Below are 16,966 nucleotides of genomic sequence, written 5' to 3'. Positions count from 1 at the left end.
AATAAGAGTGCACGGTTATAAGTAGCACACAAAGGACTCTGGTATGTGTGATTTGAATCCCAACTATCAGTTAAGCACATCACTGCTGATAAGCAAACTTCACATGCAGATGGAACATACAAAAGTACACCCTGAACATTTGAAAACGGTTCATTTGCTTAGCCTGAGCTGTTTTCATCTTCAAAAAACCCATACTAACAGAGTGAACTTTGATCAACCTATATGTCCATAGCTAAAACAACTTTTATTTTAACTGATTGTTTTGTCAAATCTTAGTTCCAGGTAAATCCTGTCAAAATTGAATGAGTCTGGACAGTCTTTGAATTTGCAATAATCTTTATTTGAGTGATTTCAATTGTATTGTATTTTCAGTATTGCTGCTTGACATTCTGCTGAACTTTCTCCTGCCTGGTGAGCTTTCAGCCCCCAAAACATTTATTGCAAAGAAATCGACCGGGATAAACCATTAAAAGAAACCCACCGCACAATTCGACTCGCACACAGAAACACACTATACTTGTGCGCACATATACAATAAACACAGAAATACACACATGCATCCATTCCCACCTTCCACCTGTGGAAAGCCCTTGGTCCACAAGCCTGCTGAGAAATCTTTTCCCGGGCAAGCGAGCGAGGCAATTCCGTCACAGCGAGGAGGAAAAAAGCCTTTTTTTAATGGGGAAAAATGGGAGGCAGGGGAAGAGTTAGCAGTAGCAGCCAAGATAATTGATGGGAACTGTTTGGGTACAAGATTAAGATTCATGGGTAGGACCACACATGGGGGCTGGAAACCGGTTTGAGCTGGAGGCATGAAGAATATGAGGCAACGCTTTGACTGGCCTGCTGGCTTAATTGATAGAATGTCGTCCCAGGTGCGGTGTCAAAAAGAAAAACGATCAAAAAGGACTTTTCTCAATCTTAGAATGTGGACCAAGACCAGGGCCTGAATCGAGGAAGACAGAAAGAGACAGGGATGGGATGGAAAGCGGAAAGGCTTGTGGAAGTCCAGAGGCAAGAAAGACAGGTTTGCACATGGGAGATCAGCAGTTCCTATACCCAGACTTGCTGGAGAAAGGCTTGCAAAGAAAGTATGAATGTTACACTTCCCTACTCCTCAACAACTCCCCTTGAGGAGCCTTTCAGCAGTGTGCTTAACACACGACTGCCCCTGTGGAGCTGCTCAGTGGCCAACAGTGGAAGATAAAGCTCCTGCTGTGAATGTAACAGAGTATGAATGAGAAGTAAGATGTGGTGGACTTTCCTGGATGCTGTTACCTGCGCTTCAACAATGACTTTTTTTACACAATGAAAACGTTTTGAATCCCTCTTTCTGTCGCATTTTGATAGCTCCCTAAGTGCTTTTCTAGCAGCAAGTTCACCCTTTGTAAATATCTGACCCAGTGAACTGACTGTGATTAATATTACGATGGAAATGGTTAAGAATATAAATGTCATTGCGTTCTAAATCTAAAATGAAAAAGATCAAAATTGAGGTAGAGATGGAAAAATAGGGGTCAAAACTAAAAGGAGATGAGAGGAGACAGAGATAACATCAGATCTTAAAGGTTAGGCATGTAATATTTGAACATCAATAAGTCTGTACGGTTTCAATTTCCCTGTATTTTCTGTAATGAAAGGACACATGTATGAGCCTAGGCCTTTGGGTTGATTGCTGCACTTTGTATTGGGTGGCACCCACCAGATATGGTCAGATGTGAGATTCTTTTTATTTGGTTCTGCACATAGATTTTTTAAGAAAAATAAAAAGTGTATTGTACTTAATTGAAAACAAATGATCTGTATTAGCAGGACACTTTTTAATATAACCCTCAATTTGGGCCTGCTCGCCTCCTTACTTGTCATGGTTACAGAGTGTGTTAAAGGTCATTTTCTCTCCTTTTATATTTTAGGCTCCTGCAGATGTAAGCACACAGAGGTATTGTTCATTTAGGGTTTCCTATGCCTTATGTGGATGCCTGTGTGAGCCTATATTATAATAAACCAAATGTAATCTCATGTCAAGTTTGTCAGCATGTTGTTAGAATTACTGAAAAGCTTAAACTCACACACAGAAGCTCAACACCAAGTATTTTCTTTCTTTTGCACACATCCAACAGAGCCGCAAAACATGCCCACCAATTTAGGATGTGAGCTGTTCATTTGACCCCATTGCTCAGCCTATTTGTCGTCTCTCTTTAGCAGACTATTGGGATATGAACCACCTCCGGGGTTTACTATTTCTACTATTAGCATATAAAGAGCATGAATTTAATTCCACCTTGTGTTAGCAAGGAGCTTCTGAGACTGCAAGACCAAAGGCAAAGCCTCACTGGGAGAACTTTAAAAAAAACTGACTGTGATTGGAGAGACTCTGCCTGAAGCTCAAAGAGAGTCACGTGGTTCTGCCATGAAATATAGTAATCACACGCTAAGTCTTGAATGTGCATTTTCTGATCCATGCACTTACTCACACACACACACACACATGCATTCACTATGTATGCCTGCTCAAACAACTTTTCTTAAACAGATGGGCGAAGAGTCAGACTCAATCTTCAGGAGGTAGTTGACACAGATTACTTTCTTCTTCTTTTTTTCTCCTAATTGACTTCCTGAAGTCATACAAAATCAAACAAAGCCAGACCTTACAATGCTGATTACGTTTAGAAAAAGGAAGACGTTGGCAAAACCATAAATACGTTAATTGATTTTCTGTAACTAAAAATAACTACATTCTCAAAACTGAATGCATTGGAACTTGAGTCCAACAATGTTTGGGAAAGTTGATCCAACGCGTGCACGATGAACCCTGTTCTATACTCTACTGTGCTCCCATTGAGTCAGCTGTGAGGTTCTTGCTGAGGTTGGATGAGCTGTAAGAGCTCTCAGGAAGACTCAGTGAGAGAAGCTGGCATCTCAAATGTAATCAGGGACATTTCTTGGCGTGATATTTAATCAAAATGATTTTCAGTAAACTTTCAGGAGAACCCAGGTGCCTGACAAGAGGGTCAACAAGCTCAACGTGTCATACAGCTGCTTTTTGAGAGGCATGATCTGGCCCATTATAAAGGAGGTTAAACAGTCTCTATCATCATCCACCTCACTCACACTAAAATCAAGCCCTGAAACAACATAGTGCTTAGCACTGTCCAGAACAGCTCTGGAGGGTCTTTTATTAGATGCTTCCATCTTTGCTTGGTTAGCGGACGATTACTCCACCTAAAGAAAATATCCACCCACGTCCTTGTTATTGCGGCTTTGGAGAAAAAGATGAGTGGTTCTATTTAGTTATGTAATGCTCCATAAACGTAGATGCATTTTATTGTCAGCATCTTAGTTACCTTGGTTCATTTTGCCCTCCACTGGCTGTAGCACAATTTGCTGCTGGTGGTCACAATGTTGTTATATGTTAATTATTTAGTTACAAAACATGCTCCCTCATGCAGTATATATTTGTGATAACCCATCATATACCTCTTTCTTCAACATTGAAACCTCTCTCCACTTTACTCTCTTCACTGCCACTTTAATTTCAATGTATTCAAGATTGCATCGTGTAAGGAATCTGAAGGTGAACTGACTTCTGTAAGACTCACCTAAGAATTGCATGTAATTTGCTCTCTTCTTTTCAAACAGTTTTAACATGTTTGGGCTCCCTGCCACTTTTCAGACTCTGTGCAGCCTCTCAGTCATCTTTGCTTTTGCACTGCTAATGAATGTGCATGATTTCATATTTACAGATCCACTGCATTCACATTGTGATACCGGCTGCATCTTTAGCCTGCAATTTGAATACTTTGATTGCATTTCATGAAGTTAATTTGAACCACAAAACTGATCAAATCTTTAGAAGAACATTTCCATCAGTTTGTTTGCCATTGAAGACCAGAAAGCCGTTCAGCTAATCCAAAATATACCCTCATTTTAGTGACAATTCATTTGAAAAAACTGTAATTTAAAGCCATCGGTGTCACAACTGATGCAGGGTTCACATACTTGACCGCAGCACTTGTAACTCAAAGAAATAGGAATTAAAGTACATTTAAGAAGAGAAGTTAAGTGAATGCTTGAGTACTGCCAACAATTATAAAGCCCCTGTGACACTGTCCCGAAATTGACACCAGATGAACACACAAATATGGAATTGTGAATTTTGCACAAAGATGGCCACGAACTTGGTCAACAGCCAAGCAACAGCCGAAGCAAGTACGATGCCTACAGAACACGATGGCACCCAAACCACACACGGAGATATGCTCGTAGACTTTACTGATGATTTAGAATGTATCCAGACTCAACGTAAGAGCTTGTGCCTCTTCGGGGGCTGCTATCATTTAAACATACACTTTACTTTCTCCGTCTTCATATGTAGATTATAAGATATTACTTATCTCCGTCATGTTGTTTCTATAGCAACAACAACTTCCTGTCAACAGCGCAAACTTGCCTTAAAAATAAAAGCATCTAAATACAACAGGAAGTTAACCACACAGACTTACAACTGCAACAAAAGTAACAAAAGCAATGTAATATCCTTTTCAGCTTCACAGAACACAAATTGGGTTATTTACATAATATGTAAACATTATCTTTTGTTGTGCAATAAATGCAATCTCGATGTCATCGTACTATAATACGATGGCTACACGACGGCATTGTGAGGGCTTCACGTAGTCGTGTTGTCTTCCTAAGACAATCGGGCAACTTCTTGTTTCCTTCGTATTGTCTTCGTGAGGCGAACAATTTTTGGCATGCCAAAGATTTTGCCACCGCTCACGAAGTTGCTGCCAGAGCCTGAGAAACTCCACCGGCGGTCATACGATGGCTTAAGATGCCCTCACGAATGGCCCAATGTTGTTACGATCAGAGCCGAATTTGAACATTTCCTTTATCGTGTGTCCATCTGGTGTCAATTTCGGGACAGTGTGACAGGGGCTTAATGCATTGTACATAAGGTCAAACTGAAAAACAAGAACAAAAACAATTAAAGGTGGGGTATGTAATTTTGGAGAAACCAGCTCGAGTGCGCTAGAATTTGAAACTACGCAGCCAAGACAAATCTGCCTCTTCCTTCAGACTTCCTTACAGAGCCCCTCCTCCAACACACGCATGAACGCGCACATGACCAATGAGGGCATGAGATAAGTTTGTGCACGAGATGGAAGGCTGAGAGGCAGGTAGGCCATCCAGTTATTTTAGCCGGGCCGGCTAAAATGATTGGTTGTGCTTTTTACAGCGCCACGGCTTCCACAAATGACGTTTTTTTAATGTATTTATTGTCAAAGCACTTAAGATATTCATTGCTATCGGGATGTTAAGAGCATTCCATGGAATATAACAAAAAGTGTTTCTGAAATAAATTACATACCCCACCTTTAAGTTTAAATTGTAAAAATGTGGGTGTGTGTAGGATGATAGCCGATATTTGAATCAGGCACGGGCAGCAGGTGCAACCATAACATAACTTTTTGCAAATTAACTCAAGACTTCATCATTTTTTATAAACACATCTTGACAGGCCAAAGTGCAATGAAATCATGCTACATGACTAATTTATCCAAACAAACAAACAAAGATAAATGTGCATACTAAACAGTTTTCTGTGATGCTGGTCAGTATACTTGTGTGTTACCAGCACCAGTGAGCCATAACTAAGGGTCATGTGTGCACATGTGGACACACTCAAACAAATGTATAGTGGTCAGTGTAGGGTCTAAAAGGCTTTCACTAACACTAGTGTCAGCAGCGCACTCAGTCAAGGAAAAGCGGCTAGAGGATTTGGGGTAAGGAGGTGTGTTTCAGTGTCAGCCCATCACTCCCCTGTGACTTCGATGGATTTTCCTTGTCTGAATCCTACAGAGACACAGAGAGTAACGTGGTGAGAGAGAATCAATGGACAGTGTGCAGCATTTATACGTGTTAGGCATCGGACAGACCAGTTCTTCAGGTTTCTCACAAAATATTCAAAACTTTTCTTGGTGACTCCACTGAATTAGAAAATACATTTTGATGAAAAGTATCATCCTTATGTTGTCAACAACAATCTGAAATATTCTCCACACTTCACATCCAAATATAATACAATACAAAGCTGTACTGTAAAATGTAACAGTACCGTAAACAACACCAAAACAAACAAACACATGTACACTGTACAGACATACAGTTGAGGCCTAAATTATTAGCCCCCCAGGAGTTATGGAACATTTTCCTAAAATTCTTCCCAATGTTTCCAGCATTGATAAAACTTGATATAATCAAACCTTCACCAGTGCTATTTAGTAGCTTTTGGTATATTTTGGAAAATACAATACGTTTTTAGGCTTGCTTTATATCAAATATAGTGAAAAATGGGTTGGTCAAAAATATTAGCCCCCAGGCAATTAATAGTCAATAGTGTACCCTTTCTGAGCCACAACTGACAACAACCTCTTAGAGTAGTTCTTTACTAGGTTGGCACAGGTCTCTTGAGGGATTTTGGCCCATTCTTCCATTGCAAATTGTTCCAGCTGATCCAAATTGCGTAGTTTCCGAGCATGGACATTCACTTGGAGCACCCACCACAGATTCTCAATAGGATTGAGATCTGGGCTATGTGCGGGCCACTCCAGCACCTTGTTTTTGGTGTCCTTTAGGAACTGTTGGACCAATTTTGATGTGTGCTTTGGGTCATTGTCTTGTTGGAAGACCCAGCGACGACCTAAGCGATGACTAAGAGCAGATTTTTTTATATTATCCCTCAAAACGTCAACATTATTTTAATTTGTCATGATGCCTTGCACCCAAACAAGGCTCCCTGTGCCTGAGGCTGCAAAACAGCCCCACAGCATGATGTGTTCTTAGGGTTGAAGGCCTCTCCCTTTCTTCGCAAAACATAAGCAACATCCATGTGCCCAAACAGTTCCAGTTTAGTCTCATCAGACCAAAGCACAGACTTACAAAACTCATCTTTACCTTTCAAATGTTCACGGGCAAACCTCAGTCTGGCTCTGATGTGCCGCTCTTTGAGTAAATGGGTTCTTCTGGGACGATGGCCCTGAAGCCCACCACGATGAAGAGCCCTCACAACTGTGTTCCTTGAAACATCAACTCCAGAAGAGGCCAGGTCAGCAACAATCATCTTGGCAGATGTCCGGGGATTCTTGCTGACACCTCTGACTATTTTCCTCTCCAGAGTTCTTGAAATCTTCCGCTTTCGACCACGCCTAGGTTTTTTTCTTACATGATTTGTCTCCTTGTACTTCGCAATGATGCAACGTACAGCAGTTCTAGACACTGTGAAGCGCTTGGAAATAGCAGTATAGCCTTCCCCCTTATCATGAGCCTCCACTATCTTCTTTCTGAGCTCAAGACTGATTTGCTTTGTCTTTGGCATGGTGAGTAGTGGTAGTAGTATAGTCCCTCTCAATAAGGGATTCAAGTGCCTGTTTCTTGGAGTCCTTTTATGCTGATTGAATGCTCAGGTGTGGCTTGAAAGCCGATTGATTGATTAGGTGTGGTTTGAAAGCAAACATTCACATGGGGGTTAATATTTTTGACCAACCCATTTTTCACTATATTCACTCCAAAATGTACCAAAAGCTACTAAATAGCACTGGTGAATGTTTGATTATATTAAGTTTTATCAAAGCTGGAAACATTGGGAAGAATTTTAGGAAAATGTTCCATAACTCCTGGGGGGCTAATAATGTAGGCCTCAACTGTAGATGACAGTAGCATAGTATCAGCCTTATTACTGTTTGAATGCTTCCACTAAAAGCCTCCACTCCCTGTTTCTGTTTCCCGTTCTGCAACACCAGGCATGTTCACATGCAGTATCACTGGGTCACACCAAACATATGAGAGAGTAAAAGAGGACATCATTATAAGCATTATTGATTATTATAAATAACTACTCAAACAAATATGGGTGAAATGCACTGGAAGTTAAATATCTGTTTGCATATTTCCCACAGGGTGTTTTTGAATGTATAGGCTGAGGAGAAGTTTAACAGTTTGATATTATATTGTGAACCTGCTATAGCTCACTCACTCTTGTTTCCAATTTCATTTTTCGTTTTGGGTCAGAGGACCTCTAAAACAGACACACTGACATGTTATCAACCTATAAAGTTGTGAAGGAACAAGTTGGCAAACAATTGATATTTACACATCCAGCAGGTAGAGAGCAAAAGTAGCAATCATTTCATTTGAGTTGTGTTTCTGGCCACCTGACAAGAGTGAGGGGGATGTCTTTTTCCCCTCATTCTCATCTTAGCTCTATTTTGGCATCTGCACCCTGAGAAAATATCTTAAACTTAACTTGGTGAATGTTTGACTTTCTTTACCCAGCAGTTGCTTGTGTAGGCTGTCTGCTGTTTCGTGCTGAGCAGGTAGTGTAGACAGTCTGTTTATCAGAGCTTCTGTGCTCAAAAATGGCTGCCTGCTGCTGCGGGAAATTAGTTAATGAGGAGGTTGAAACGGAACAGTAAATGTACCGATCATACACATGCATGGACCACTTATAAGTAATAGTGATTTGTAATATTTCAGATTTTGCCAGGTTCAGTGGGCTGCAGACTGGCAGCTGCAGGCTACTCTGTGGGTAAATCCCACAAGGTGTTGGGGTTGTGTGCACCACTGAGGGAATGAATGCTAATTTATGGTAGACCATATGGAGGCAGCGACAGCGATGTTGGTAGGTGACCAGAGCTCAGAGGGCAACGCGAGGTTAGTGTTAGTGGACCGTGCAGTCATCGCAAACACTCATCTAGTTATTGTTTCTGATGGTTATTAAGCCGCTCAGCAGATGGACAATAATTTGGGCCATGATTACAATCAGAAGCAGTGGCTTGTAACTCATACTTAGCCAGAAAAGCTCATCTGGGGGACATTCAGGGACAAAGGACTGCTCTGACCTCAGATGAGGCACTTTTATTTTCAGTGACAGAACATTTCGGTACTGCCTTAGGCAGTGTTTAAATGCAACTTTTATAAGCTCCTCCTCAATTCAAGGCACGTTAGCCAACTCAGCTATCGACAGTGTTTACTTATGGAAGTGACATTTGCAACTTCATTTAATTCAGTCAGTTACTGGCTATTGGGATGACCTTTTGCTGGCGTAATTGACAGGAGCCCATAAACCTCAGAGACTCACCAGCTTTATAGGCATTCGATAATCGCACAAGGCACTATTGATGAAGTTGTTTTGTGCACTACCTATGAAATGAATGGGCCAAGGAGCAAGAACCACAGCAGTGAAGTGACTACGTAAACCTGATTAAAATATTTATCAAGAGAATAAAGGAAAATGCAGCTCAGGGGCATTTCTGTAAAGGCCCTGACACACCAGGCAGTCACCAGAGAACTCGCCGACGCTGAGGCCGACTGTTGCGTCGGCGTGTTCTCCTGCGTCTTGGCCATGTGTCGCACTGGAACACACGGCAAAGACTTCAGCCGAGCACGTATGAACTGCGCATGCGTGAATGGCAATAACTCTCCTTACCAGCAGGCGGCGGTAGTGTGTATTCGTCATTCAAAACAGGCAACAACCGGAAGACAGAGAAGAAGAACAGACTACGTGATATAAACAAAACAACAAATAGCGTGTGCGTTCCATTTTCACTCTCGTCCATCGAAAACATGTTTCGTGCGGTACTGGAGCTATCAGCCATTGGAGTGTTGCTTGTGGAAGACATTCTCAAGCAACCGTTTTGCTTCTCATGCACTGATTCGCTAGCTGAACAGCCAATCAGAGTGATTTCTTTGTGCGTCTATGTTGAATCGGCCGTGCGTCGGCCTTGAAAGGCCAAATAAGGCGTGTCACAGCCGACGGTGCGGGACACACCACATTGAGTTTGGGCGACAGGGCACGCTTCGTCGTCCGACTAACGAAAACGGCCGATTTCGGCCTGGTGTGTCAGGGCCTTAACTTTGCAACATTCAAACATTTTTATTTATTTTTGTGTGTGCAAAAGTCAGTGTTTGCATTCTCTCTATAGCTGACCGATAGTGTCTGAAACCGTGATGGATGCATTCTGGTCTTGTCTGGTGGCTGTCTCTTGGAGACACATGGGGGCTGAATGGAAGCCATTTAAAACCAGCTACCAACACATCCGTCCCTCACAAAGTTTTTGACTGATTTGTGAGAGAAAGATAGATGGTTAGAGAATAGAGAGAGAGTCTATTTTTCTTTGTGGTAGTAAAAGGATCGAACTCTGGCTCCTCCACAAACATACAGGTTTGCCTTAACCATACTCCCTTATTTTGTCATAATTCTGAAAGCAATGACTAACAACGCTCCTCACATGCTTGCTGTCTATGTCAAATCATTGGAGAAAAGAAGGAAGAAAAAAAAACTTCCAGACCATATAAATTGAGCAAGATATGCATTTCCACCCATCGGCTCATCATCTTCTCATTAATTACATATATTGGAAAATCCTGAATTATTATGATTCATTGCCTTAATCCATCACTTCTGAGATGAAATTACGGGCAAACAAATTAAATCAATTTGCCCACACGGTAAAATGTACTTTATATGTGGAAAAGAGACATTGAATCTCATTGGCATTCTCTACTTTAAGTTTGCCTGGGAGTGAAATCCATCAAACAGATAAGATGGATTCTTTTTTTTTATAGAACAGCCGTAAGTAAACAATATGAAGATTCATCTGTTCTTGCAGTCTTTTCCTGCATCACAGGCAGTATGTAGAACAGACGACGACTCTTTGTCTTGTCTCTTTGTCCTTCTGGGTGGGCAGGTTGCACTAATCTAAAGAGCAGTGAGGGTGTTTTATGCAACCTTTGCTTTGATATACAGGCTCAGATGTAACAAATTGAGCATGCAGACAAATTGATTCGATCATGCAGTGAGAGGGGGGGAAATACACCCTGAGGTTTATCGTTTACGGCCTGCCCACGTTGATGCACATGCAGACGTATCACCAGGAGGATCTCCGAGATTTGCAGTAAACCTGCAACAGTTCACACCTCCTATATCTATGCTCCACACAGCACAGATGGGTTCGTTGTGGTTCACTTGGCAGGCAGCATCATCTCAGCCTCATGCAGGGCTATGTGCTTCCATAGTATTTCGTTAAAAATCACACGTGGGAAGAAGAACAAAAGTCCCATCACGTCATAATGCTCCAGACAGATTTGTCAAGTAAGCAGGCTTCCTGAAGGCATGCTTGAGGAAGCAAATGGGTATAAAAAAAAGTACATTTCACCAGACATCACACACCATAATGCCCGTTTCCTCTGATCTCGGCGTCCTGCCCCAAGGGTGCAATACGAGTTTATTACACCTATACTCACTTTATGACCCACCCTCTACCCTCCACCCGCTCCCCTCAAGCCCACGCTAACTGTTATTGAAAACACCCAGGTCTGCTATATATCATTCCTGAGCAGCACGTTATGCTTTGTGCAACCTGGTTAATCACCAGAAGTTCATATTCGGGTATTGTCCAGATGACATTGCAATAGCTCCACTTATCTAATATCTGCTTGGATGTGGAAGTGTTTAAACGAAATCCCATTTGTCTCTACAGCCTGTGTTGCCTTGAGGCTGAGTCCTCCCACTTCCCCCATATGTATCCGCAGTGTAATGGTGGGGAGTAAATAGGAAATAGAGAATGCAGAGAATGCCTGTGTGTGGGGAAAGTAGGGGAAATTAGTTTGGCTTGGTTTATTGCTAGCCAGGAGTGGGGGATGTGTGTAGCAGGATGTGTAAGGGACTTTGGATTAAAATGCATAGCGCCAGTAAAGATCTTTCAGGGTGGAGGTGTTCGGAGGAAGAGGTAACAGCTCATGGGTGACAGTGTGACAAGAGTCAGGGAAGGACCTGTCACCCCTTCGTCACACTGATGGCTCCTCTGTCATCAGGAGCGTGCAGGTGGGAGAAACTACACCACCATGGCAATGCAAATGAAACTAAATTACAATACTTCAAAAGAAACAATGCAACTATCTAATCCATCTAAAGCGTCCACTATTTGAGGGGTTGGTGGCAGAACGTGTTTATGAAATATGTTGTTTTGTATAAGACAGACTTTGGGATATTCATGCTTTTCTTCTGTGTCTATGTATTCATATGTCTGTGTGTATGTTCATGCAAGAGTGGGCAGCAACATCTTATTGGGCAGATGGCTTGTGTCGTCATGAAGGGGAGGGGGGAGGGGGGGGGATAATGTGTGATGGCTGGAAATTGGTCTGTTTAATTAGTTGTCAAACGAACAGCCCAGCTAGCCGCTAAAGAGCTTTCATGTGCCCCGAGGGGCGGTGTGACGTGCGGGCATGGTGCAGAGAGGTCCAGCGACTTCCTAGTCTTACACGACCAGGCCAGCTGAGCAGGTGCTGCAGATCACTGTCCACGGTCTCATGTTGACACCACACTCTCTCTGAACAATTATTGTACCACACGTCTGGCACACAAAAACACATAACAGCTTTGTGTTTATAAGGTCCCTGTTTCCATGCTGTGTATGCTCTATTTTACTCTACACAATAAAAAGCAAGCTATGTGTTGTTAGGCTTACAGACTACATTTCAATCACAAGTAAATAATTGGAAGTTGACAGTGGTCGATGTAAAATGTGAAAGTTGTAAGTGCAGTTGGACTATGCCTGTGTGTGTTCTAAGTCAAACCCTGTTGTGTCTTGTTGGAGTCGGGAGGGGCTGATGAAGATTACAACAGTCTAATATATCTGTGTTAACACTGTCCTATCACTTTGTCCCTGTGCCTTTTTTTCCAGTATGTGCTGGTACAGAGAACAAGCTGAGCACCCTGTCGGACCTGGAGCAGCAGTACCGCACCCTGAGGAAATACTACGAGAACTGTGAAGTCGTAATGGGCAACCTTGAGATCACAAGCATCGACCGCAGCCGGAATCTCACCTTCCTCAGAGTAAGGGCTGAACAGTATCATACATTAAACGGTGTTGAATTGTAATTGTACTTATATGCCCAAAATTTTCCACTTGGAACTGACCAGAGACTTTTGAAAAAGCTTGCCTAAACGCTTTGGAAATGTTTAAAATTGCTAGCCTTCTTACAGTCATAAATTATGATAACTACAATAATTATTCCAATGTCTGTAGTTTTCAGTACATACAAATACCAATCCAAACATCCACATTTTGCATCACTTTGTGTCTAAATCTTCTGAATGTGAACTTTTTCACAACTGTCTTTTCATTTGACCTTGTCATCCAGAAAATGGCATATACTCAGATCCTTTACAACTAATCACGACTCAGATTAGGGTCTATAACCGTTTTTGTTATCAGGGGTAATCAGACCTCTCCTCTCCAAGTGTCTAACTGATTGTGAGCTCGCACCATTGTGATCTGAAGCATAGAATTATCAAAATCCCTTTAAAATAACTTCCTCTGCCTAGTCTCCTTTTTGATTAACTGTGATTCAAAGACAGAGATGAAAAAGTGCTGTTGCACGGAACATGAATTTCAAAATTTTAGAAAACCATTTGGAAAGAGTTCAGTTATTTAGGAGCATCTTTTATAATCTCATGACCAATTTAAGCATGTGAGTTAACTGATTCCTACAGTCAAAGGGCAATATCTATAGGGAGCTGTGGAACATGAATAAAACATGTTGTTTAGGTGAGGGAGTTGAGGTGGAATTGCCTACATGAATGCTTACTTCCATTTCAGTTTGATGGACACATATACCAACAGGGTGAGTGGGTGATGACAGGCCGGGGGTCAGAGCAGTAATATTGTGTTAATGAGAGGTCAGAAGGCAGCAGAGACATGAGGGTTGAGAAATTAGAAGGAGGGAGAAAAAAATTAAATTGCCCAGTTTCTTTTGGGTGGAGTCAGCTGCTACTGTTGACCTCTGTTGGCCTTCCACTTCTCCAGTATATCAACCAAGCACTCTGCTCAGCTAACGGCATTCAACTCCAATTGATTCTAGTCAATCTGGGGGGCAGGGGAGCTCCCCTGGTGTTTCGCTAAAGTGCTGACTGCATTCAAGGGCTGGTATTGCTTTACGTATGAACTGGGCTCAGAGGCTTTGCAGAGAAGCAGGATTGCGAACAATCATTGGTTTTTCATATTTTACTCCTAACAGCAATGATTTGAAGTTTATATAGCAAAATCAGGTTATTTGCATGAGGTAAAAGTAATGGGGTGGGTCATTTTCTCTTGTGCATTTAGCTTGTATGGACACAACAAATCAAGATTGCAAATTGAATTCTAACCCTGCTCTGCATTGTGCAACGCAATACTGACAACACCCCCTGCGATGCAGAACAAAACCCAGATAATAATAGAAGAAAGAGCAAGCAATGGATAGTCAAATGCTACCATTAGACTCCTAGAGAGGTAATAGGCCCCACTGACTCAGAGAAGAAGTTGTTATTGGGGTAAGACATGCAGATCAAATACCAAGTGTAATCGCTGCTTTACTTACAGAACCAATTTGTTCTGTCAAACAACTTTCACACTTTCACATTTAAGAGTGTCTCATCCGTATAAGCTGATGTTACATGAAGGCATGTGAAGGTTAAAGTTGCTTTTGACTACAATCCCCTCTCTACCTGCCTACTTTTATATCAAACCAGCACTCATTTACCAAATGGCTCCCTGTGGCGCCAACTTGTCAGGTTCCTCCACCTTTTCAGGAATGGCAATTAACATGGGTTAATTGAAGATGCTAATTAGGAACACAGGGTGCCACACAGCTAGGGAGCAAGAGGGCAGGGTGCAATCATTATTTTTAGGTAATATTATTATTATTATGATCAAAGACATTAATAACACGGTTCCCCAGGGATGGGAACACTTCACCTTGAGGTAGAGAAGAAAGAAGGAGTGAAGAGAAAAGTATTTTTACAGCGGCCTACCATACCACCTGTCTCTGGGAGGTGATTGAAACTGATGCCTGTGCAGTGGCTCTTTCTTTTCAAGATAGCCGAGAGATTGATGGCTGCCTCCCAAAGCCCCTCAAACAGCTTTAGCAGTAAATAGAGTCCATCTTCTAAACTGCCTCCACGACAGATGAATCAACGCTGGCACTGTGATTAATAACTGCATTTCAGCACTGAGGTTTTCTCCCCACTCTCATATGCACATTCAAACCAACAGCACAACAGGGTCTCTAACCACAAGCAGTGTTTACATCGACAACGTTTAAATCACTCCTAAATCCATATGCTCGTTCCCTCTCATAAGCAGAACATACATTTGCATACTGAATGCATGCACTTTAAGAAAAGTAAATGACACATCTTGCTCAGGTCTAAGTGCGACTTTTCTTTTTGTGAATGGGAATCAAGTAACACACTCTCTTCCCCCGTGTCAATTCCTCACATTTGCTCATAAACTGATTTGTGATTATGAAATATTAATTGTGTTCCCTCTCCTCCCCTCTAACCAGTCCCAGTAGGAACCCACAGGCCGATTTGATTTTGCCATTGCAACCATTAGTAAACATGTAATCCCCCCAAACAATGCTAATGCAGTGATCCCATTGCTTAGCGGCCCAGCACCAATTCACTGATTTCCAACTGCTGTCCCTGTAGCAGTTAATACATTATTGAATCACTATTTACAAATGGAGACATTTAATGTATCCAAAAGGCTTCTGCAATTTATTTTAGAAAAGATAAACGAACATGTAAATGAGAGCTAAGTATCATGATAACAAACATTTTTAGATTTGTTGTTACAGATGCATCTTTAATTATTAGCATACCTCAGTTCGAAGAGTCTTTGTTCCTTTAAATGCATCTTGTTTTTCCCTGAAACAAATCAACTTGCTTTATCGTTTTTCCTTTTTTCAAATAAGAGTACCTTTTCTGACAAGATGATTGATTATCTATTGAAAATATAGATATTGTGCAGTCCAATAAAACACAACCACAAACTAAAGAAATGTTCTTAAAGTGTACTTATTGGATTGAGGCTGCATGGTTACGTTATTTCTTTCTTTTATTTGGAGGGCTCGTGCCCTAACACCTCCAGTATGTACTAAAGGGGGCTTCTCAACAATGATGTTGGTGGGCTGTTCATGTGGCCTTCAACGCTGAGTGAAGTGTTCACTTGACCCTTCACTTGTCGAAACAATTATCAGCTGTCAAAGTGATGCATACAGATGGAAAACCCTGCAAGTGCATCATTGAGCCGAAATAACAGTGGCTAAAGAGAGACTAAAGTTTTAAAACATGTGGTTACTTAAGTTAACACGTTTTACATCGCCAACATGTATTGGAAAAACTGAGCCAGAGACTGAAGACTAAGCAGCTTTAGTTGCATGTTTATAATACATTTTGGCATTTAAAGTGTTTTTCTACAGCATAGTAGAGAGTAGCCTAGATAGAGGAAATTAGGCAGCAGAAGTGTCCTCCTTGTCTTTTCTTTCAGTCCCAGTTGTTTTAACCTTGCTTTGCTTCAGAGTTAAGGGGCCAATTATGGAACGGTAGTGGGGGTTAAGCAATTCAAAAACCTCCCATAATGCAAGCAGTGCAAGTATTTCAGAATGAGCAGTGCATTTGCTGAAACTGACCTGCGCTGTTTTTCAATGTTAACATGAATCTTAGAGGCCATGATCACATGTTTTGTTCTCCCACACAGAGAGCACTCAAGTGTGAGTTCCCTCACAGGCACATTATGTGAAAGGTTTCAAGCAAGTTCATCAGTCAGCTGAAGGTTATGCAAAGAAAAATTGCAGCATTTGGATGAAATATGTTTACTGCATCTAGCTGCTGGATTTTTTTTTCTTATATTTATTATTTTTCTGACTTTCTCTTTTTTTGCTTGGTCCCATAACAGTTGGAAATAAACAGCAGTCTATAAGCCTCCTTCACAAGCCTGTAGCTCTCTTGGTCTAACAAAGTACAAAATAAAGTGAAAATAAAGTTTTTCACCTGCAATCTATTCCATTACCATATGGTGAAATTTCCTTGCCAAGCTACTTCCCTCAGCATTTCAAAGCATCCTCTATCCATGCACTCCAT

The 16,966-nt window shown here is 41.5% G+C and overlaps 1 protein-coding gene across 1 annotated transcript in view; it reads left to right on the top strand.

The window, feature by feature from the left end:
• Positions 1–16,966, top strand: part of erbb4b (erb-b2 receptor tyrosine kinase 4b) — a 309,188-nt gene that overhangs the window by 142,746 nt on the left and 149,476 nt on the right. Inside the window, exon 2 of the mRNA XM_079665758.1 lies at positions 12,744–12,895. Coding sequence (XP_079521884.1) covers positions 12,744–12,895 — 152 coding nt within the window. The remainder of the gene's footprint in view (positions 1–12,743; positions 12,896–16,966) is intronic.

Source organism: Notothenia rossii, assembly GCF_949606895.1.
Source record: "Notothenia rossii genome assembly, chromosome: 2".
NCBI lineage: Eukaryota > Metazoa > Chordata > Actinopteri > Perciformes > Nototheniidae > Notothenia > Notothenia rossii.
The sequence above is the reverse complement of the archived record's forward strand: the minus strand, read 5'-3'. Positions and strand labels throughout refer to the sequence as shown.